The sequence below is a fragment of the Poecilia formosa genome, unplaced genomic scaffold, assembly GCF_000485575.1.
Source record: "Poecilia formosa unplaced genomic scaffold, Poecilia_formosa-5.1.2 Scaffold185, whole genome shotgun sequence".
In the NCBI taxonomy this organism is placed as follows: Eukaryota; Metazoa; Chordata; class Actinopteri; order Cyprinodontiformes; family Poeciliidae; genus Poecilia; species Poecilia formosa.
The window spans coordinates 176,972-201,513 of NW_006800124.1; the positions used below are offsets into that span (position 1 = coordinate 176,972).

At 39.1% G+C, this 24,542-nt stretch overlaps 1 protein-coding gene across 4 annotated transcripts in view; it reads left to right on the top strand.

Annotated features, from left to right (window-relative positions):
- The window catches only part of LOC103147570 (transcription factor SOX-6-like), a 147,157-nt gene extending 132,049 nt beyond the window's left edge, over positions 1–15,108 (top strand). For 2 of the 4 annotated variants that reach the window (XM_007565974.2, XM_016678556.1), the window contains exons 13-16: positions 4,346–4,454; positions 5,231–5,401; positions 7,868–8,081; positions 11,230–15,108. In XM_007565974.2, the coding sequence (XP_007566036.1) occupies positions 4,346–4,454; positions 5,231–5,401; positions 7,868–8,081; positions 11,230–11,575 (840 nt within the window). In that variant the 3' untranslated portion in view covers positions 11,576–15,108. The remainder of the gene's footprint in view (positions 1–4,345; positions 4,455–5,230; positions 5,402–7,867; positions 8,082–11,229) is intronic. The other 2 variants (XM_007565975.2, XM_016678555.1) reach the window with 1 other exon arrangement.
- The last annotated feature ends 9,434 nt before the right edge of the window (positions 15,109–24,542 follow it).

The window sequence follows — 24,542 nt, forward strand, 5'->3', positions numbered from 1 at the left end:
ATATGCTGAAGCAATATATTCAACAAAACTGAAAGTGGAACCTTCAAATAGCCTTTTGAGTGTTTTCTTATTAGGAAAATTGGCCTCGAGGGGCGGGTAGGTGGGAACAAAGGGCCTTGAATTGGAGAAGTTTTGGGGGAAAAAAACAGAGAAGAAAGGGGGGTGAAAAAGACGGAGTAGGATTGACTGACAACTCTATCAGCTGAAGAAAATCTGAAGAAGGAAAACGGAGAAAGAAAAGAAAGGGGGGCCTTAGGAGGCTGCCAAAACTTGATTGGTCCTGGAGGAGACAGTAAACGATTGTGGGTCAGCTGGAGGGAGGCTGCGCTGGCAGAAAGCAAGTTGTAACTGTGGTAATGAGCTCAATACAGTATGAATTAAAAGAAGAAGAAGGGAAAAAAAACACACTGCAAAGTTTGGAGCATTGCCTTGGCAACGGTGGCGGGATGCGAAACGACAAAAAGAGAAGAAACCGAGCAGAACAAAAAGAGTCAAGCCACTCTTAAATTTAGAACTGCACAGCTACTCAGTTAGAGTTGAGACGGCCGCATCAGCTGCTGGTATTTGTCTTTTTTTTTTTTTAACAGATTAACATTTTCAAAGCGAGTCTTGCACTTCTTTTCAATCGCTTTCCTCTTTCGTTTCTGTGTATACACGCACTATAATGAGAGACATCTATTACCGTACTCCAAAAAAGGGCAACGATCCAGTCAGAAACCAGCAAACGCGACGGCCAAACCTATTTCAATCTCAGCTAAACAAAGGGAAGACAGCTCCTTATTGCATTTGCCACAAAGGGACTTTAAAGAAGACCGAAAAAGGAGAGCGACCGCAAAGGGAATATGTTGAGAATCGTCGACCCGGGGGCCTGTCGTTAATCTGCCCGTTGGATCTTCCCAAACTCTGCTGATGATGTCTTGGTCCATTTAGCAAAACCCCAACTTCTTTTTTCTCGACTTTTCCGTTGGTTTCCTCCCGTTTGCCGCAGAGTCATCTTTCCAAACTGTTTAACCTGTTTAAACATTGCGAACTATAGAACATCTGACATCCAGCCTTTATGGACAGATTGCCAAGATTTCTCTCGCCACATCTTCAGAAAGAGGCATCATCTGATGCGGCCTTCCACAAGCCGTCCTTTGGCAATGCATGAGCCTGAACGGGAGGTTCTCGGTGGACTTGAGTGGCTATTATTCTTCTGTAAGCTGGTTTTCCATTCCTTACTTTATCTCACTCCGTCGCTCCCTCCTTCTCTTTTTCTCTTTTCTTTAGTCCTTTGTTAGGAGGTTGCTTCCTGCGGTGAGCGTGGCACTGCCCAGGCACATGTTCTGTGGTAGGCCTGATTACAGCCCTGCTGTAGTGCTGACATTGGCCTGCACCAACTCCTCATCTATAAACACACACACACGCGCGCACACACACGCACACACACATTCGGTGGGCCCTAAGTTCCACCAACTCTGCCAGCAGCTACCGCGGCATGACTTCACCCGGCAACCATTCTTTGCGTCAAACAAAATGCCTCTGTCACCAGAAAAAGAACGGGAGTTAGGAGGAAGGGAGAAGAGAGGCGAGGGGGGGAAAAAGAAGAAAGAAGAAGAAAGGGAAAAGAAGGGAAGAATGTAGGATGTGTGGTAGCTGTGTCAAGGAGTTTGATGTGTTCGGACGCACTTTGGGATAATTTTAGTCAAGAGGCAACCGAAGACGAGCCGCTCAGAGATTGTCTATGAAGGTGGAGTGGCAGAAAGATTTGCCAAATTAGAGCAAGCGTGTAATAATGGGAAGATGAAGAACACAAAGAATTAGTCCGGCCTCAAGCTAATGCATCAACTAGACCATGATTTAGTCCGATGTTTGATGATTTTTGAATATCAGCTATTTTGTCTACAGCCAAGTAGGCACTTGGCTGTAGACAAGGTGCAGAGCTGGAAGGTGCTAACAAGATCTTTTGCCACGAGATCTTCTGAGCAATATTCTCAATACTGAACACAAAAGAAATTTGCGTTTGCTCGATGTTTTTCTTTTCCTATAGCAATCCTTCTTGACAATATATCCTATACTGTTGCTCACTTTTTTCCATAGACATATCTCAGTGTGATTTGCCACCGTATCATGCATGACTCTTGAGTATTTTCCAACCTGATAGTTCGGTAGACTCTATTCAAATTGTTGACTAAAGTTGTAACATTAGTTTCATTTTCAGCTGGAGAAGTTCACTTCCACCCTGCACTCTGTCAAATGAACCAAACGCTTTGAAAAACCTGTTCAGCCCCTGTGGTGGCGCTGCAGCTTGAACAGCTGAACAAAACAAACCAAAAACCTTTGAAAGAGACACTTAACGCAACTCCCTTCTTCACAGGATGTGAACAAAAATGGAGTGCCGTCAGATTTGAGCCATTTCAGGATTTGTCTTTTGTCTTTGGCAAAAGATCACAAGCCGTTTCTCCCTCTCGTTCTCGTCTTACACGTTTGTTTAGGTTGTATTGAATGCCCTGCGCTATAGTCCGCTTGCTGCTTTTGGAACGGTCGCCCGTCCACCAAGCGTTTACATATACATTTGAACCGCACCAGAGTTCACTTCAACCAAACGGAGATGTAAATCTGTAGGCGGACCAGGGTTCGCTTTTGCGGTCTGCATCAGAGTTTGATTGCCCATTCACACATCCCCAAACTAAAAGGACTAAACATGGCTGGTCTGAATGCAGCCAAAGGCGTGATAAAGGCTAGTCAAAGAATGTGATGCCATCCCACAGCAGTGTGTGACCAAGCAGATCGACTTGGTAATTCGACTTGATAAGTTTTCATGGGTACAACCTTTATATACTCCGCTGCTCCATCCACAGATGCATTTTCTATATAAATTTATACCTACAAAGAAAATATGTATAAGATATATTGACCTTTCTGAAATGCAAAATACATTTTGTAAGTATTTTGTAGTTGGGTACTGGGTAGTTGGGATTTACTTCCAAGCTATTGGGGCAAACCTAATTTTATTCCATTTTTCATTAACCTTGACTGCATTTGACCATATTTTCTTCAAATTCTGCGTTTTCATGAAATGTTAGTTTAAAAAAAAATATATCCTCCCAACCCCATGCATCAATTGCTTGGCATTATCTGGATGTATCATCACATCTTTACATTCTACAAGTAAACCCTAGAAGAACGTTCAGTCAACTGCAGCTTAGTAAGCAATGCAGTCGCACGCGCTCTGAGAGCAGGTGGCTCCTCTGTCGTCATCTGCACTGGGGGATCTCTCTCCTCTGAAGGATGTGTGTGGAGCTGAGCAGATCAGATACTTAAAGGCTCAAGTACATACAGAAAAAAGCTATCTCTTAATCCATCTCGTCTCAAAATATACATTGCCACGAGATCTTCTGGCAATGAAGATTTTACAGATTACAAAATCTGTGAAATATTACAGATTTTGTAATGTGACAAAATCTGTAATATTTGTCACATTACAGATTCCAGGCGAAAACGATATGAGCCATATAGATCAAAATGATTTGAATGCAATGTTAACGAAATGAAACCTGGAGATGTAAGTATTATTAATTTAGTACAGTGCAGGAAAATCATTGATGAGCAATTCAAAACCACTGCTATTCTTTTTTTCTCACTACGCTACACACAAACCCATTGCCACGGAAACTGACTGACAACAGCCTCACTAATTTATCAGGATTTAGCATGAAAAAAAATTAAATATTTTCCTCACAAAGAACAGAACATTCAGTCCATTGCAGTGTTATATCTTCAGGTTTGATGTTTATTTTGCGATTATTAACAAGTGATAGTCTGAACACAGCGGTGGTTAGTTAGCTAATTCAAACACCTGCTCTACTGATGATCTGTTAGAGAGTTGATGTGTGGATCACCTTTTTTTAACTGAACCGAAACAAACTGAGTTCTGCAGCACATCAACAAGTTAAGGTTGTCAAAGTCAAGCTACCATAACTAACCTACTTCTCTCTCCCTCTCTATTTTTATTCAGTTACATTTTTTTCCTGACCTGTGACATGTGATACTATTGAACCTTGTTATCTAGCTGTCGTAGTGTTGACAATTAGTTGACACTTAATAGCAAAGCACAGCGTTCCTTACATATTATGAGTGCATTTAAGCTAAAACCAATGATAGTCATCGTCTGTAAGCAGCTTTTTGCCCTCCAACAGAACGCTGGAGGTCAGAATCTTGCTCGTGTGACGTGTCTATAAAACCTATTTAAAGTAAACAAACAAGGCTTAACCTGGTGGGGTGGCAAGTAAAGCCTGGCAGCCCACCAGGCTCACAATACACTGGGGGAAGCACTGAAGTTTATACAGGTTTTTCTTTGTTGCAGGAGCGGCTTCACTATGAGACTCTCAGCCAGCATCTGGGGAAGCTTGGGGAAGACGCAGGGAAGATGGTCCATCGAGTCATCGACCTGACGAGACCAGAGGATCTGGATGGTGGGTGCCTCTGTTGGACATCCACTCCACTTTTTAGCCAAACTTTTCCTTTTTTGCTGCATGTTACATGTTTTTTTTTTCTTTTTTCTGATGAGATTTGTACTAATCCAGGCAACTCAAAATCATTGACAGACATATCAAACGTAGATCAACAAGTGTTAGTATAGATATAGGTGGCCTGCTCCAGTAGTTTAGTTGGCTCCAGGACCTCACTGAAGTACGCCGGTGTCTGATGTCTTTGAAACATTTAGATGACATTAGCTGTTAAAGTGTCTCCAGTGTGCAAAACCAAAGCCGGACTGAGCTTAAGGCAGTCCGGCTTTGTGCTGCCTTCATGATGCCTAGAAATGATGAGGAATGACATCTGAGTACCTAATGTTCCATACGGCTTGTAGTAAGCATTCCGCTCAGCATAAAATATTCTCCCTGGATATTGCCTTGGATCACTCTGACCTCAACCCACCTGTTTCTCATAAAGCACCAGTGTTTACACAAGATGAGAAGCTGAGGAGTACTCATCATGATTTAGTTTAGAGGCAGAGGATAAACACGGGAGCCTGGGGACTCAGATAGTATCAGTAAGGAGCAAACTGACTACAGCGTGCAGCGTTCATGTCAAGAAGTGGAGGGCATCCCAGAAAGACCTCTCTAGACTTTTGTTGTGCTCCTCAACCCAACAGGGTTAAATTATTTGTCAGACTTTGTTTTTTCTGATGGAAAGATGGGAAATGAATCTGACAAATATAAAGCGAATGTCTTTGTTTGTCATCTCTTAGGGAATAATATCACAGAGGCACGGGTGTTCAGAGAGGCACGAGGCAGGAACAGCAGTGAGCCCCACATCAAGAGGCCCATGAACGCCTTCATGGTTTGGGCTAAAGACGAGAGGAGGAAGATCCTGCAGACCTTCCCCGACATGCACAACTCCAACATTAGCAAGATCCTGGGTGAGAATCTTGACTAGTCCACTTTGGTCAAAGAATGTTTATTTCACTCAAGTTTGCTGGCGAACTAAAGTATGAACTCCTTCACAGCAACAGCTAAAACCAGTATCAAAGTTTCAAACGCCGTTCCTTAACCAAAGGGTTAAGGAAAGGCCCTCCAACAGAACGGTGGAGATCAGAAAAGGCAATGGTCTACCAATTAGACCTTAATGTCAAACAAAATGAAAATGGTTTATTAGTTTAGTAGTTATTTCCTGCCATAAACAGATACATCACTAGCATTAGCAATTAGCATGTATTTGCTCAATTTGACAATTTTGAAAATAAATTTATTTAATGGGAACATGTCAATTCCGGTTTGTCCTGTCTGTCTCTGTGTTGCCTTGCAACAGACTGGCGACCTGTCCACGGTGACCCCGCCTTTTGCCCGAAACGTTTTCTGGATATACCTCCTGACCCCACTAGGGACAAGGGTGTACAGAAAATGGATGGATAGAATGTTTTCATCAACAGACTATTGTTTGTTGATGAAAAGTTTTGACACTACGATGAGGAAGAATAAAACGACAGAAAGTTGTGGCGCGCCGGGTTTTTTAATGACTTATTGCGTGAACAAACTAATTGAATTGTGATATTAATTGTTTCTTATTTGATGGAAACACCGCAATTGCGACATTGTATTTTTTTCAGCAGTAATGGACGTAAACGACAGATGACATAATTGTCGGTGTTCTACTCAGCTGACGCACATTATCAATATACATTGTCTGGGCGTTGTTCCAAACAATAAGCACTATTTTTGTAATGCTAGCTGTACTAATTATGCTAATTGCTAATGTAGAATGCTAAATACATGTGAGATCTGTCATTGATTTGTTTGCTTTAAAGACTGTCTAAAGCTGCTTCATTCTGGCAGGTCAAAGCTTTGCAAAACTGGATAAAAAACACAACAACAAAAAACGGTTTAATTTGTAGGAACAACTTTTATGCTAACTCAACCCAAGATATCCTCCCTCCCATCCCAAGATAAAGTAACGTTTTTTTATTTTTTATTTGGCGCTCCCATTAGCTTACCCTCCCTCTGTATTTCACAGTTCACAGGGTTCCTTACCAACAAGCTGCAGATTATGAGAGGCACTAATGTGTTTTTCAGGCCAGGAACGCGGCACACACAGAGCTCCACTGTGCCACCTTGACTCGTGTGATGGATGCATTCAGTTGAAATCCTTGTGGATTCTGACCTCCTCCACACAGATATCCATTCACGCCGCGCTGAGCATAACGGCTGTTTCTCGAAGCATTCCTCAGACCTCTGATGTCCAATGCAGAGTCGGAGCCAGCAGAACCTAAATGCTGCTCCTGAGTGAACGGGCCGCTTTTTTTTTTCCTTCAGAGGTTCTATGGTGTTGACTTGGTTTTGATTAACAGGCGTCATTATTTCAGTGAAGAAAACTGGGAATAAGTCCTGTCGGCCGTTATTATGCTTGTGTAATGAGACTCCGAGAGAGAGAGAGAAAAAAAGAAATTGTGTACGTGTATACGACCGTACGTATACAGTCCATGTCCTTCCAACACAAAAACACAGCTGGACTTTTTGGGGGAGAAGGTGGGTGGCAGGCTCGAAACAAACTCCCCTGTGTTTCCTGTGTCACAAAAGTACAAGGAAAGTTTGTGATGAACCTCGATAAACAGACAAGCGAGGCTGAGTGTGTATAATCAAAGTACTTCACAGATGTGCTGCCTTTCTGCCGTAAAGACCTCATCCACTTGTTCGGAAGGTCCTCTTTACCAGGAAACAGTAGAAGTACACAATGTGACATTCTTCCTGGGCTGAGAGAGAGCAGACAGGAATCCACTCCTGGCTTTAAACAGCCTCTAATACCTGATGGTGGCTGTCAGGTTAATACGGCGGCGCAATAGGACTGTTCTAGGTAGGGAATAAAAGAGGAGTACATTTCTGCCTTAAAACTCAGTAATTTTGAGAGTAATCTCATACGTTTTTTAGAAAAACAAGGAAATTTATGATCTTCAAAAGTGGAGAACTTGTGGGAAAAAAAGTTTTTCAAGTTTTTTCTGACATTAATCTCAAAACTTCTAAGTTTTTTTCTCGCATGTTTTCCTCTTCAAACTCAGAAATTTCCAGGTTTTTTTCTAGAAATTTCTGACATTAATCTCAACATTTCTATGCTTCTTTCTAACAAATGTTCAACTTTTAGAAAAATGTGTGGAAAAATTGATGTTTCAAAAGTCAAAAATGTTCAAGCTTTGTTTTGTTCTTGCCATAGATTGACATTCAAGTAAAAAAAAAAATTAAAAATACAGTAGGAAAGCCAAAGTATAGATTACAAATGTATATGTTTTTAAATGTTATTCTTTCACTCTTAAATAAAGTTAATTTCTACATAAATTGTATGTTTCAAGTTATTGTTGTATGAAAGAAAAGACAAAAATTCCAACGCTGCGTTTCAGGTTCTCGCTGGAAAGCCATGACCAACCAGGAGAAGCAGCCGTACTACGAGGAGCAGGCCCGCCTCAGCAAGATCCACCTGGAGAAATATCCCAACTACAAGTACAAGCCGCGGCCCAAGAGGACCTGCATCATCGACGGCAAGAAGCTGCGCATCGGGGAGTACAAGCAGCTGATGCGCTCGCGGCGTCAGGAGATGAGGCAGTTCTTTGTGGGGTGAGTGTGGCTGGGGCTTCACTTTGTGCTTTCCGAGCCTGTTCTAACGTTTCGGATGACACGTCATTCCTCTCTTGTACTCGTAATTGCAAAAAATGACAAGAAAATCACATGTTAGGGATCTGTTGAATCAATTGATTTTATTTATAAAGCACCTGTCACACTAAAAGCAGCTCAAAATGCTGATCTATTAAGATCTTAGAGTAACAAAATGCTGCACACATTTATTGTAAATAAAAAGTGTGGTCTGAGATTGTCCCAGTGCAATAACCTTAGCTAAAATTACAAATGTTGTAACATCATTTCATTTGACCTGAATTGACTTGTTCTGCTTCTAAAATAATAATTATTATTGAATAATCTTAATATTTTAAATGTCATCAAATGTTTTAACTTTTTACGTGATAGTTTGGAGACTTTGGAGTGAGAGTTTCTTTTAGAAATTCCATTCAGTAGCTAACTCTCATGGCCTTCGTTTAGTAGCATAGGCTAATTGTTCAGTCCAGGAAGCTGAAGCTAAAGGCTAGCCTTTAGCTAGCTCTTCCTAAAAGAGATTAGAAGCATTTCAATTCAAACGTGACAAAGGTTATTAATAGCATTTACACAACCTACGACATTTTTGATTAGAATTACTTTAAGATGGCAGAAGTATTGTTTGATGGCCTCTAGCTTCAGCCAGTGGACCAACTAATCTGAGTTTTATATTAAATGAAGACATCAGGATGAGATATAAACTATTTATTATGTTTCAACTGAAATTTACTTTCAAAATGCTTAACTTTTCTTTTTTTGTTTGTCATGCTGCCTGCTTTCTGCTCCTTTGTATTAAACGTTGTTGCTAGCATGCTAACTGCTGTTAATGTTCTAATGAGAGTGATGTGCGATTTTCCACTAGTTTTCACATCGTTACATTTCCCCCCTAATAGACTATTTTGTCTGTCGTGACAGGAAAGTGAAAATTCAGGAGTGTGCAGAAACAAGCAGGGGAGGGGCAGCATCATGTTACTCTGTACTCCATACAGTCTGTGAAGACTTCAATCCAGATTTTTATTTAAAAAAAGAAGGATTTTATTTTTAAAACATTAGTATTCTAACTTTGAGCATTTATTTTAGGCAAAATTCTTTATGATAAGCACTTTGGTTATTTTGCATTTTATTGTTTTGATTGTTTTTTTTATATACTGAAGTACAAAATGTTGTCATTTGAAGTTGTTTTTTTTTAAATTGTAATACAAGAAGGCAAAAATGAACTATCAACATATAAAATGTTTTCTCTTTCCTCAGGGCAGTATTTGTGCTATTTTACTAAATGTTTCGATGACATCTGATTACTTTATTTGAGGCTTTATTCTCTCATGTGTGCTGCACTTGGAACCCTCATGGAAGGTCTGGAGCCCAATGCGGCTCCATCTGCAAAATCCTTCAAGCATTTGCTTAAGAACATTATATTTTTAAGAGAATAGTCAGACCAGAAAGGTAGGGGGCTGGGAGGGGAACAGTGGCATTGTCTTTAATGGGAACCAGTCGCGGACGTGTTTAAAGCCATCTCAGTGGTCTGAGTTTGAGATGGATCTACCAGAGGCCGCGGCTTGAATCGGGAGCGATTTTTAATAGCTTGTCATTTATTAAATCAGGACAATGGCGGGTGCTTGCGGGCAGCGAAACCAGAGACAGACAGACAGAGTGGAATATGAAATGTAAGCAGATGTTTGAGAGGGGAAAGAGAGCGGGGCAGACGTCACAGGCGGAGTGCCACATTTTCTGTGTGTGGTCAAGTAAATATGAAAAAACGCTCAGGCTCTACCAAGGCCTGGACTTTCAGTTAGAGCCGCGCCGCTAATTCATGGCACAGTCCACACAGCTAAACCAGCGGCGTCTTAATGTGGCAACAAGGACAGGCGAAGACATGTTGGGTGAGAAATTATTTTCCCGCTTCATGTGGTGCGTTTGTTTAAACACTGTTTACCCTCATCCCATTTATATGTCTGCAGGCTAATTAGCTCATCCTGCTGCTAGCAGGTAGCGCTCCCTGTTAGCAGCACGCTGGTCCAGAAGACAAACTTTACACTCAAGTTTGTTTTTCTTTTCTTTTAATCCCAACTGCAGGTTCACATTCAAGAATTTTTAGAAAAACATCTTAATTTACTTTGAAGCTACCATTGACTTCTTCATGTTAAAGTTTTATATCCATCTGGGTTTTGAATTACTCTTTCCAAAGAAAAGTAAACTCACCTTCTTCTGTCATAATTGACTGTGATTTGTATTCAGTTTACGAGAATACATGAACCACAGAGAGGTTAGCAAGACCTCTGCCAAAATGTTAGGAAATCTGTCAGCAGAACACCAACGTTCTCTTTGGCTAGCCTGTTAGCATGCTGGTTTCAGCTTTTATGTACCAACACATGGAACAAAAGAGAACATTAAATAAAATAGCTCTAGTTATTCAGTTCTTCAGTGCAGATAAATTTTCTCTTTGTTTTAACTCCCCAGATTGTTCCAGTTCATTTTTAGCCTGCTGAGGTCGGCAAAATCTATGAGTGACCATGCTGTGCTTACAGTTACAGTAAAACAAGCAAAACACAAAACAAATGAAAGCAAAACACTATACTCTTTCACTTTTAGGGTGTAATTATGTAAGATATACACATTTCATGTAACATTCGAAAACAATTTGTATCTCAAATGGTGACTTATGTTTATAAAGGCCGACAGTTGGAGTTCGGGTTGTACTGTAGGAAAGGCTGTTTGTTAGCTAAAAGCTAAGCAGGAAAGACAACTGGCCTTAGAGGAGTAAATGTCGCTGTCTGACTATCTGTGAAAGGTCGCCATGGCAATTCCAAACAAGTTTAGTTCATTATTTTACAGTGGAGAATCTTCCAGGAGTGAAGCCATTGAGTGAATCTGATTCTGTTTAATGGAAATGATTTCAGAACTCGGCAAAGATGTTAGTTTTGAACTGAAATAGGATGTCTGTGTTTTTGACCTGGACTGCATTTGCATACAGATTTTTATTGTAGTTTTAATTTAAGCCTCACGTAGAATCCGCCATGGCGAAGATATGTGTTTGAAGTTGTGTGTTGTAGTTCACCAAAATTTAACATGGGTTTTCTTTCTCTCCCTTTATTTATTTATTTTTTTCAAATCTCAGGCCTCAACCCCAGATTTCTCTGGGCAACAGCTCAGGAGGCGTTGGAGTTTACCCGGGCGCGATAACCATGGCGACAACGGCGACGCCCTCCCCGCATCTGACCTCGGACTGCTCGAGCACGTCAGCCAGCCCCGAGCCGAACATCCCCGTCATCCAGAGCACGTACGGGGTGAAGTCGGAGCCCGGCGGCGGGGGCAGCAACGGTACAGGCGTCGGCGCCATGGATCTCCCCGGTGACCCCGCAAACGGAGACGACGACATGGACATGTACGAGGACTTTGAGGACGAGCCCAAATCGGACTATAGCAGCGAGCACGAGACGCGGGAAGTGGTCAGCGCCAACTGATCGGGGGGGATGAGTAAAAGTAAAAACGTGACAAAAACAACGACTCCCTTTACGTCCAGAGAGACGAACTCTGAGAACAAAGTTCATCACGGAGATCTCCAGGCAGACTTCTTACTGAGCATGCCCTGGCAAGATCTGAAAGACTTGTGGAACAGTGTCTTGACAGGCGCCCCGTTGAAGAAAAAGGGGGCGGCGAGGGAGAAGGTGTCCCACGAACACGACCTCAACAATCATTCAGACTTTGAGCTGACAAGGAGCTGCAGTTTCCTACACTCTGACAATCGTTAAAGGAGCAAAAAGAGCGAGAGAGAAAGAGAGCGAGACAACGAACAAATGAGCAACAAACGCATCACACGCATCACAACGTGGTGTGGTTTGTAGAGAGCATGCATGGTTTTTTTTTTCACGCATCACAAAATGCTCTTTGACAGCTATTTGGTCTTAAATGTGTAAAAGAGTGTGTTAGTTTTATTATTATGGCGTATTTGACTTTTCGTGACCCCGTTTGGTTTTCTGTTCCATCGATCTCTCTGACAGGTCTCACTGCCTGTACAAACTCTGGACTGTCGGAACTTGAAATTTCAAAAGTTTTTAATATAAATTCTGATTTGTGTTACCTTCTTAGTCTTACCTTACTTTCAACATAGTGCTAAGCCTTTTTCCCCCACCTTACAAACTGCTTATATTATGTTACTGTTAGTTTTTTTTTGTTTTTTTGTTTTTTTAAGAAATATCCCAGCTCAGGTATGATGTGCCAGCTTGTGAATGTTGTTTTTTTTTTTTCTTTGTTTCCATAAAAGTAGGACTTTTAGATGTTCCATAGGTAGGATTTTTCAGACTGTCATTGAAATATAGGGAGTTAAATCCTTTATAATAATAATAATAATAATAATAATAATAATAATTATTATTATTATTATTATTATTAAGGAAGGAAAAACCCATACATTGTACAGTTTTCTTCAGATGTGCCAAACATTCACGTTGTCCCAGGATGTTGTAGTCTTAATTTCCAATGCTGCAAAAAAAAAAAACGAAGAAAAAAAAAAAGTCTTATTATACAATCAATTTTTCTATCTGGTGTGATAGATTGTTTTTTTTTGTTTGTTTTTTTTTCTTGTTTTTTGTTTTGTTTTTAAGTAAAATGCTGGTTCCCCTCCTGATCCAGTCACAGTCAGAGCTCAGGGAGGACACGTCTTTGTCACGCTTTCCCCCAGTCACACGAACGCATCATCGCATTGTGTCGCTCCAGGAATCTGTTTCACTTCGAGACACATCGTAGCAGAGTAGCTCATTTTATTTCCAACTGCACTGGTGCTTTCATGAACCATGTTGCTCTTAGTTCCTTCATGCCAAACCAGTTTGCTCGAAGCTTAGCGTAGTGCTATATCAGCACTTATGACCGTCCCTTTAAATCAGGCTAACGACAGAGGTACTTTTTAGCTTTTTTTTTTTTTTCATGTATTTATTTTTTTTACATCTTAAATTAATAATTTCTGAAGTGATGTTTTGTTAAATGGTTAGAAGCACTTGATATTTTACCTGAATTACGTGACTCTTATTTACTATAAATCCAGATTAGTTGGAGTTTGAGGCGGCGCGCGCTAGATTGTCCAAGAGGAGCCAAACATAAAACGAGCTCTTAGGGTTTTAAGACGGGTCTCGTCTCAAATGTCTTACAATGTAGCCAAATGTTTTTTTTTGTTTTTTTTTACAAACTCTATAAATGCATCCATAAGGATTTTAGTAGCTGATTTATAATTATCTTGAGACCATACATTACAATATAATATCTAATACAATACAATAATATGTCATTTTTAAAAAAATCTAATTATATGTCTAAATGTTTATAAATAAAAAATAAAATCTCCATCCAGGTGCATCTCTACCATAAACTGCACTGTTTAGTTTTTTTTGTTGCTTTTTTTAAGTAGATGATGGATATTTAAATGAGAAAAAAAGAGGTCGGAGGTCGTCCGCTGCTGATTATTTTCCTGTGTGAAACATATAGAAAGAGTGGAACATGTGAAATGGTTCTGCTCAAACTTGCTGTCTGATGTGATATTCATAGTCAGTAAAATTAAAGGTATTTTAGCAGTTTGAGTGAGAGCTAGTTTATATTAGCACCAACATAGTTTTCAGTTTTGAGTTAGTTTCTGTGACCACACGTGAGCGCTATACGTTCCTCTTAGGAAACGAATATTTCTGTCCCTCCGCCTCCTACCTTCAAGTAAATCACTGTAAATATGCATCCCGTGGAAACGTAATTACAGTTTAGGCATTTGTAAATTGACATTCCCATGGACTGTTTTTAAGATTGTTTTTCTTTTAAGATGGTAAAAGTTCATATTTGTCATTGCTCCTCTCGGACTAGACGTTAGCTTCAGCTTTCTGGTTTGACTGATCTGGATTTATCCCATTTCAATTTTTTGGTCACCTTTCAACAGAACCTCACTTCAAAAATCATGACCTGCCCCTTTAAGAATCGCTGAGTCCTAAAAGGACGTTTGAAGCTGTTCGTACTCAGATGGGAGAGCCGTCTCAAAGAGGTTCTGCTAAAAAGATGTGATAATTGTGGGTTTTGTGTTTTCAATTCGTCCTAAAATGTCTCCTAGCTTGTTTGCTATAATCGTCCTCAGAATAATGTGGGAAATATCTGAAAACTCATACATTTAAAGGCAAAATTAAACAGGTCTGTTATTCTAAAAAGATGACCTGTTGTATTTTCATATAGTTCAAAATTAGCTGGACAGAGCTTTCCTCACTATAATGATGCTGAGGGGAAAATATTTGTGCTCACTCGTATATCAAATCTTTTTTTTTTTATTTCAAAAAACTGTTTTCCTGAGTTCTTTTTAAACATTTCTTTAATTTTCTGCTTCATGACAAAAGTTCTCCTCACAACTATTTCCATCTGTATTTATTAGGTCTGAACATTAGCTTTTGCTCCTGTTACATTTCTGTCAGCATCATACACATATTAAGCACTGGATATTAATTCTGATGTACTTTTCCTGTTTTTTTTGACTAATGTGAAGTTATTGTTTGATTTAAAACATTACAAATTAGTCAAATAAAATCAGATTTTTTATTTCTTTTTGAGGGGGGCCTCAGTGTTGCCAGGCTCCATTAAAATTGCCATTTCTTTCAAAGCATTTTTTTTAATTATTATTATTATTTCAATTATTTAAGCGAACTTTGTTTCTCGCAGCTCTGATCGGGCCACGCCGCCTCTGGTCTCTTTTGAAAAACAAAAAAGAAAAAAAGGTAACCTCATGCTCTTGTTAGTCGTGACCTGCGGAGGCAGAGCACACGTTTTCACGGTCACACACATTTTTATTTTTATTTTATTTTTGTTTTTTTCTTCTTTTTTTTGTGATGAGTATTGTATTTGAAATTTCAATTGTGCGTTTTAACATTTCATTGTATTTATTAGCCTGCTTTGGCTCTAAAAAGTGTCAGTACAACTTGGTGAGAGAGACAATCTGAAAAAAAAATATATATGAATAAAAAAAAGAAAAGACTTCAGATTAATGTTGAAGTGTTATTTGCTGTGTGTGTGTGTGTGTGAAAGCAGTGGGACAGGTAGTTCTTCATAAATATATATTTCCATTGCTCTAAATGGAGCTCACTTTTTTTTTTTCTTCCAAGAATCTAATCATTTCAAACACAAGGCTTTCTGTTTCCAAAGCCTGACTATTCCCCTCAGTCTTTATATTTTTGGTGGCCCATTACAGTAAATGTGGCCTATTGTTCCGCTGTGTGTGCGAGTGAGGTAACGCTACACACTCTGACTGTGCTGCGGTGTAAACGCCACGGCGCCGGCGCTCGCTGCAGCCAATCCAACGACACAAACGGAGAACTCAGCCACATGAGACCACATAATAAATCTAATTGTAATTCCCAAATCAACTGTAGCGTCACCCTTCGAGGGGCGCCGACAAGTTTGTCGCACTCCTTTGTAAGGTTGTGCGTGTGTGTGTGTGTGTGTGTGCGTTCTGTGCCATAACTCTGAGTTGGGAGGAGTGTTTGAAATCATTCTTGTACCGTTGCCATGTTCATCTCATTAACGAAGTCATCATAACTTACATTTCCTTTTCATTTTCTTAAACATTTTGCAAGTTTTTGCAAGTTGACAGATTGTGCGTGTGTGCGTGTGTGTGTGTGTGTGTGTTGATGGAAAGGTTTAAACACCTCAATACTCGACAGTAGTTTATAACATGATAAACTTTGGTTTACAGCAAAGGCATCGTCACAGAAACCTACGCCTGTTCTTGTTCCAACATTATTAACTTTGTGGGCAAAAATCGTTTTTATTTTACTTAAAAGAAATTCACTTTAAATCAACCCAGTTATTAAAAGATTTTCAAGGAAGAAACAAAAAGAATGTGTTGTTTTATTATCTTTGCATCGTCGAATCAGATAAACAGAAAAAACTACAAAATGTTTTCAAAATAAAATGAAAAAAGTTGGAAAACGTTTTCATATTCAATAAAATAAAAATGTTTCCATAGGATGATCAATAGTATAAAAAACACAAATCAAAATTTTTAAATGCTTAACAGTGTCAAGCTGTGTCTAATTTTTGTTACATCACACTTTAATGTTTATGCTCCTTTTCTTTGTTTTATTAAAAATAATAAAAGCTTCAATAGTTCTGAAAACTGCAGAGTTGATGACTGTTCACAGCAATATGATTTAGAAAAAAGAGATCTTGTAAGAAATGGTTGATTCTCCAGTGACCGCCAACATGTTCCCAGCATTTTCAACAGAAAAAAAAAAGTTTTATGTATTTTTTTTTTTACCTAAACTGTTTCTTAAAAAATAAAAACACAGACGTGCACGAAATGTTCATATTTTGTCTGATGTTGCCACATGCAGGATTTTCTGTGGCTGATTATTAAAATTCAGGGCAGGAGTTGCTGATATTTTAGGTTGATATATTTTATTTTGCCTTTTTGTTTTTTGACCAGAGATCATAAATTTTCCATTTTCTTCCATGTGGAACCTTTGCAGTAGTACTAATTGCTAGCTTATAATCTTATTGATGGGGTATTTTAAATGAACCCAAACAAAATGCTCTTCTTTTTTTAAAAGTATATTTATATATAATCTTGCCATTTTCAACACTTTTCTGAACAATTTATAGCAAAAAATGTCTTGCACTACACAAGCCATAATTGAAAGAACTTGTTTTTAAAGCGGAGATAACTTTTTTGTGAATTAGTCCTAAATAAAACTAACAGGGAGAGCTTTTATTTTGAAACAGGTAATTAAACCATGATGTGTTTTGAGCAAGTTTTTTTTCCTGTTATTGTTCCTCTAATTGGTTATTTGTAGTTTAAGTGAAAACCTTTAGTTTTATTTGTCAAACGGTCACCTTGGTGATCTGTCTCCATGCTGCCAGCAGTGAGTTGGACTCTGCCAAAGGTCGTCCCTTCTGTTCATGATCTTTACGGACAGAATTTCGAGGCGCAGCCAAAGTGTTGAGGGGATCCGTTTTAGTGGCCTCTGGTTCAGGCCACTGCCTTTTTTTTTTTTTTCTTTTTTTTTGCAGATGATGTGGTTCTGTTGGCTCCATCAGACCGTGATCTCCAGCTTTCCACTGGAGCCAAGTGTGAAGTGGCTGGGATGGAAATCAGCACCATACTGAACAGTCTGGTCACTAGAGCACTTTGTTTGGCATCTTGTTAAAAGAAGTTTAACCCATAGGAATGGCTTAAGGGTAAATTTAACTGGTTTTGAACTTTTTAAAGCCTCTGTATATCCATCGTCTGCGACTGATTATGTTAATAAATGTGGGGAGAGAGTCCCAATAAGCCAACAAAAGAAGTAAAAATAATAATAAAAAAAGGAAAACATGGTTTATAATATTCAACACTAGGATTTGTCTATGTTCTGCCTGGGTGTAAAAACCGACAACAGAAACAAAAAAAAGTTTCATGCAGTTTATTTTTACCCAGTTCTTGGGTTGGTTTGGGACATAGAACACTCATCGTACGTATAAAAATTTAACGAACTTGCTAAAAGAAAAAAGTTGCGTGTTTCTGGTCAGTGAAAGAGGAACATTAGACTAAAGGAAAGAGAGTTATTCTAGGCTTATCTTAGAAAACAGACACTGGGATGCTACTTCTAGCTTCATTGGAACATATGGAAACCTGCTTGACACCTGCCTGTGTTCCCATGTTGCCTTGGCACCCCGGTTTCTTCAAACCACACCTGAACAGTGAACATCTGGGTGCCTTTGTGCTATATTTAACCTGCTTTAAGGAAAAGAAAGAGTTCAGCTGTTTTATAACACTTCAGGCTGCATTCAAACCAGCCCTGTTCAGTCCGCTTTAATCGAACTCCGGTTCGTTTGTCTTGAACGTCCGGTTCGTTTGGGGACGCGTGAATCGCCTCTGGTCCGCCTCCAAACTTGGGTCTCAGTTTGGGTGAAGTAAACTCTGGCACGGTTCGAACGCATATGTGGATCCAAGCGGACCGGAAAAGTTTCCAAAGGTAGGAAGTGGATTACAGCGCAGGGCATTCTGGGTAAATGCAAATAAAAGTCTAAGAAACAACTCATCTTTTACCAGAGACATAAAAGAAATCCTGCAGACGCTAAAGTTTGACGCCACTTTTGTGAAAAAGGAAGTTACACTTATGTCGTCTGAAGCTTTCGTGTCTTTCCTTCAGTGGTTCTGGGTGCAGCGCCCCCACAGGCAAGGGTGGGAACAGGTTTTTCTTAGTTGTTTCATGTGTTTGACAGAGGAGCAGCATTTTCACTGTTGCAGGTGAAAATGTTATGATTCTTATTTTTGCAAGTAAACCTCGTTTAACTTTTCCTAGAGTGTAGAGTAAGTCAGTGTTTTTCAAAATGAGAGGCTGCCAGGGGGCGCTGTGGGGGCCTCAGAAAGTTGGAGTCAAGATGAAAAAAAAAGTTAATTTAATCCCATATCTGTTATTCAATCATGATTTTTTTAAAAAAATAAAATGTAAAATAAAGTAATTTATTTAAAATTTTTTAAGCTCCTTTTCTGATTGGCTGCTAGTCAAATTCATCATGCTGCTATGCTCCAAAAGCTAACATATCTAGCAAGAAATGGAAATATTTCTGACAACAAAAAGACCAAAGGATCCACTGCAAAAACCAACAAGAACATCAAATTTGATGCGAGTAACATGAAACATTACAGATTTTCATATGATGAAAAAAGTATATTATCTGATAACATTTTCTGCCACAGAACTCCTGGTCATCTAAAATCAGAAGGTTTGAGATGAATGTAGATGAATGTAATAATTATTGAATAGTGGATAAAAACACATTCTAAAACACATTTTTTTTTACATATTTTGTAGCATCGTCTGTGTTTGCAGACAGAAGTTAATGCTCTTTGGTGGGGGCAACTTTTTAATATACAGAAGTGTGTTATGAAGTTGGATGAACAACTAAGTCTTTTTTGAAAACTTGGATGTTTCTGAGAGTGTTAGGAAAGTAAAATAAAAACATTTGACCTTCACAAAAGCCTAGTTTAGGTCTAATTGAACCCTAAAGCTTCATTATTGTGAATCAGTTGAGTTTTCAGAAATCTTCCTGATAATCTTTGAGGAGCAGTGACATTCAAAAAAGGGGGCAAATATTAGTAATCATAATAATTACCTAGCCATGCTGTGATGGTAAATGTTCCTCTCAGCTCAGTGATTATACACACTTTGAATTTACCTTCCTTTCTCGTGGCTCTGCTGTGTGTGGGGATGATGAGGTATAATGACACCTTTCTTCATGAAAGTCGGCTGGATGAGGGCCTTGAGGCAAAAACCCACGTTTTGATTCTTCAGATCCATACTGAAGAGCGAGGGGAACCACGTCCTTTCTTTTCTCTCTTCGTTTACCTCTCCTTAGCAATCGGCCATGTAGATCAAGAGAATTCTAAATTGTAAACACAAAAGACGGCCCCCTTCATGACCTCTCTTCTTCAGATGTGCTGAAGAGGCTTCTTCAGGGAGGCATCAAAGCGGAGCGACCATGATGCTGACTACTTTGGGTTTGTGGCGCTTAAGACATTCAAATGCCCGTCAGTCCAGATGAGTTTAATTGACCTCACACTTTGTTTCTGTTTGGCTGACAGTGAAGGTAAAAAGTTGGCTAGAATCCTCCATCGATACGCCTCATCTGATGTCTCACCTGTACTTCAGCCACACAGCAGCATGGTGCCACCAATGTCATTGTTGTCACGGTTACGTTACTCATGTTTTATTTTATGCATGAAGCCAAGCAAGTGAGAACTCACGCTGCCTGTGAATTAAAGGGGCGGTATTATGTAAAACCAACTTTTTTTAGCCGTACACCATGTTATAATTTTATCCCCTCATTAAACCATGTTGCTTTGATTCTTTCATGCATGTTTGAGAAATCATTTAATCTTCATGGCAACCATTCAGCTGTGCAAAATGCCTGGGTGGACCTAGGACGAAGCTCCTCCTAGAAGTTACAACATCCGCCCCACGACTCCCCCACTCAGCTCCTTCAGACTAGCCAGTAGCTATTAGCAGTCCCACAACAATGTGGGACTGTACATTATTGTAAGGGCTGCTTCTCAGTGAAGCTCTTTAATAATGTTAAAAAACTGTTTTAGAGGAGTGACGTTGTGATGACTTCCTGAAGGCAGAGTTTCAGAAAGAGCAGGACTTTCTTAAAGAGACAGAAGCCCAATTTCAAGGTACCACATTACCAAATCAAATCTCTTTTAAGTTATATCTTATAATAATAATTATATATATATATATATATATATATATATATATATAGAGCTTACTGGACGTTTGTTTTTTTTTAAATGATTCTATGTAGCTGGAAAAGACATTATACTGGAACTCAAAGAGGATATAGAAAAGATGTTGTAATTCATATTATAGCAGTTTCTTCAAACAGTCGTAAGTTCTGATGAAGGATCTGCTGTAGAGGTCTGCATCACAGCAATTCTGAATAAACCTCTGGCTGAAGACGCTGTTGTTGTAGAGCATGCTCAGGTTTATCTGCAAGTTTGTTGATTTTGGGAAGAATTTTTCTCTGCACATCAATCTACACATTGATCTACAAATAAAAGTAGAACAATCTGCAGATTAATGCGCACAGAACACATTAAATCGGGTCCAGCCGCACTACTGGGTTTGTCAAACATGAAATGAGTAAGAAAATAATTTTAGCTTGTTTCACAAAAAACTTTCTGGTAATAATTGTAATTTTTTTTTTGTTACAGGCATAAAAATCTAAATTTGTCTTTACATAAGGCAAACACATATGTTGGTGTTTTCATTTTTACCGAGCTAACAATGGCAAACCTGCAACAGGTTTTATTCACATACCAAAGGGTCAGCATCCTTGAGGTGCTATTCAACAATATTCAAACAGCTAATCAGAATTACCTGAATAAAAAAAAAGATTGTGTTGGGGAAAAAAATGAAGGAAATTGCTTTGACATTTTCTGGGTTTCCTTGTCTTTGAAGCGCTGCATAAAGGCATATACTTATTTTATAATGCAATTAGAAATGAAAAAAAAAAATCTACAGCACTTTCTCAACAAAATAGGCGATGGACAAAGGACAATTTTTTCCTTTTTTGAGGCAAAGTCCTTGGGTCTTTGTGAGCACATTAGTCCTGCTAATTAAATATTATATGTTAAACGAAAAATGCCAGCATGAAAAGCAGCTGGATTGTTTGACTCAAAGACACGGCTGCAGCCTTGATGAGAGGAAACTGTGCGTGACCATGAGAGGGTAAAGAACGTCATTGTTGCCGGTCGTCGCTTCATTTGACCCATCATAATTCTTTCTGATAATTCAACAATTCACATTCCCCCTTTGTGCTTCGTTCAGAGGCGAAGGCGGGAAGAAACAGTCATGCCTTGAAGAAGGACTAGCCGACGTGTCTGAGTGTGTCATATTCACTTTGTAAAGTGGCGTGTGCTTCGTTTTGCTTTACATGGAAATTTATTGTTTTTCAGTTAAAACATAAAGCAGCTATTGAATCAGAAAAGCCGACGGATCAGAAAGAGAAATTGTTCCGTCTAGATCAGCGTTACTCAAACTTTTTCCACTGAACCCATTTAACGGTCACGGACCACCAAACCTGAGACTGCCCCGCGTCGCAATAACACGTCATAATATATGATACAACCTGAAATGAAAATATTGGTCTCTTAACTCAACTATTGTTTTCTTTGTTCATCCTAAAAAATGAGAAAGCCATGAACACGTCTATTTTGGCATTTTGAGTTATTCACAGATTCGAAGCTGTCCAAACTCATAGAAATAATAAATAATTTTCTAATAAAATAGAAATAATAAATTAAGTTGATGTCAAGTGTTTTGTGTATTAACATTTAAGGCTATTTGTGATTTGGAAGCACAATTAAAGAAAAGTAGACTTTAGCTGCTTTTAATAGAAATAAAAAAATCTTTTTCTTTGTCTTTAAAAATAAAAGTGATTAATCTATTTCTAGAATTGTATTTATTTATTTAATATTTTTTAATTAAATAAAAATAACAATAGCTGTTGACCTGAAAGCAGAGCATCATCCATTACCAAGCAAAGTCATAAAAAAAACAAACAGTTGTGACTATCTGGGGTGATTCCCACCGCTCACCGTTCGAAGGAATCCAGTCGCTACTAGTGAACGACACGTCAACACTCAGCAGCTATGACTCATCTTCCTCTGATCATATTGTAGTCCTGGAGTTTTTGAAAGTTTCAGGCATAACTGGGCCAAAGGGTGCCAAGAAAATCCCCCATACCATCACACCACTATCACCACCCTAAACTATTGACACAAAGCAGGACGGATCCATGCTTCGATGTATTTTCTATCAAATTCTCACCCTGTCATCAGAATGGTGCAGCTGGAACCCTGACTCAGACGGATTACATTTTTCCAAATTTGCTTCCGACTACTAATGGCAACCAGTGAGGTATTCTGCTGCTGTAGCCCATCTAGTTCAGGGTTTGGCCTGTCGCCCATCCAGAGACTATATTCTTGGTAGTAATGACCCTGTTTGTCTTCTTCTTGATGCAGCTAATTGGGTATTTTCACTTCTTTGGACCCTTCTCTGTAAACTGGAGATGATTGTGGTGAAAATCCTAGTAGATCACCAGTTTTTTACTCAGACCTAGCCTTTCTGGCACCAACTGCAATGCCACAGACAGTCCCTGAAAGCCCCTTACTCCCCATTCCAATGCTTGTTTTAAACCTCAGAAAATCATCCTCACTTTGCTCAGTGGTGTTAATTGAGGTGAGTGTAGGTCTGTTGGGGGACAGCTCATGAACACAAGTATGCAGAAGTCACCATCTGTCTGCGGAGTCACTGGCTGCAATGACTCAAGATTTCAAGAATGATACGTAGAGGTCTTTGTGAAACAGAATGGGGGGTTGGTGCTTCCTTCATGTGAAACGTTTGGTAGTTTGGAGCATTATGGTGTTGGTATTACTGTTGTGTTTCATTAGGTTTCTTATTTAATGGAAACACTCCAATTGCAAAATGGTGGGTTTTTTTTTCGACCCTTAGCAGAATCTTGATGTTTTGTGCACGTTTGTAATGGAAACGCTGTTACTTTTACCACATGGATACTCGATATTAGCAACTTAATCTAATTGGCTGAGGTTTCCCCATTTTGACAAGTTTGTATAATAAACTGGTCTTCACTGCACTGTTATAAACAGCTGGAGTTGTTTGAATTTGATCTGTCTGGGACTGAACTAGTTGAACATATGTCAGTTCGATCAGCTTGTCTTGTATTTTGACCTGTTTTGTGATTTGGCGCTACATAAATAAACTGAATGGAGTTTTACAGAGTTTATTATGTACTCTGATTACTGCCACGTCTAACAAATAATTAATATTAAGTACAGCTCTGTATTTAAATGGTTTAAAGATAAATATAAGATAAATCTAACTGAATATGTTTTAACCACTCCTGTTTACATATTTTTTGATTATGTTACTCATGTTTCCTCTTTCAATTAAGACCAAGCTTAATAGAACAAACCTGAGCGCTTCACAGGTTTGTTTTTAGTATAATTTTCCAAGGTTTTTGACCCTCTGGCATGCGCATTACCTCTTTCTCCATAAATGTCAGATCAAGCTCTGTAAATTAAATCATTACTTAAATGTAAATATTTCCTTGAAAAATAAAGTGTCTAAACGTTAATAGCAGACAAGGTTATGCTTCACCTGAGAACATGCCCCCGTCATTTCTGCCTCAGGGAGGATTTGCGTTGATTCAAGGCTGCGGTGACCACACCAACCGCATGAGACACGACTGCAGCAACTTTGATCACTGGAAGCCTCTTTTAAACACAGCTTTTCATTTCTAAAGCTCTTGGGGCCATAAATGAACACAGGAAGAATCTCTAAGTGGGCTGTGTTGAGCCTATTAATCACGTTGCTCATTTATGTTTACTTATGTTATGTTTAACTTGTAGTTATCTAACCACGATATCAGTAAGTTTGAGAGGATGACCCTGGACTGAAGACTACTAGAAGTTTCGTCATGTTTTCCTTTTCTTCTGATGTAGCTGAGGCGTTTGTGGATGAACATATGAGCAACTGTAAATGCAAACAATCAAGTTCGTGTGGAAGAGACAAAGATGAAGTTGGATCTGTCCACAATCACAAATGTGATCTTTGTCGATATTCCACCAATGTCGCATAAGATCCAACGTACATCCATTAAGTAAGAAACACAATTAGAATTACTTGTTAGTAGATTGGTCCACGCGATTGGCCGCGCTGTCATCCTTCAACCACTTCCTGTCAGCTTCCTCTCCGTGGTTTGGGCCAGTGGAAACGTCTAGTCGTTGATCGTGTGACTCGGGCGAAACAAAATTGTTTCCGTTCCAGTTTTGCTAATATTAGCCAATATGGATATGCCCAAAAAATAAATAAAAAAATAAAAAGATTTCAAATGATTTGCAAGCAGTTC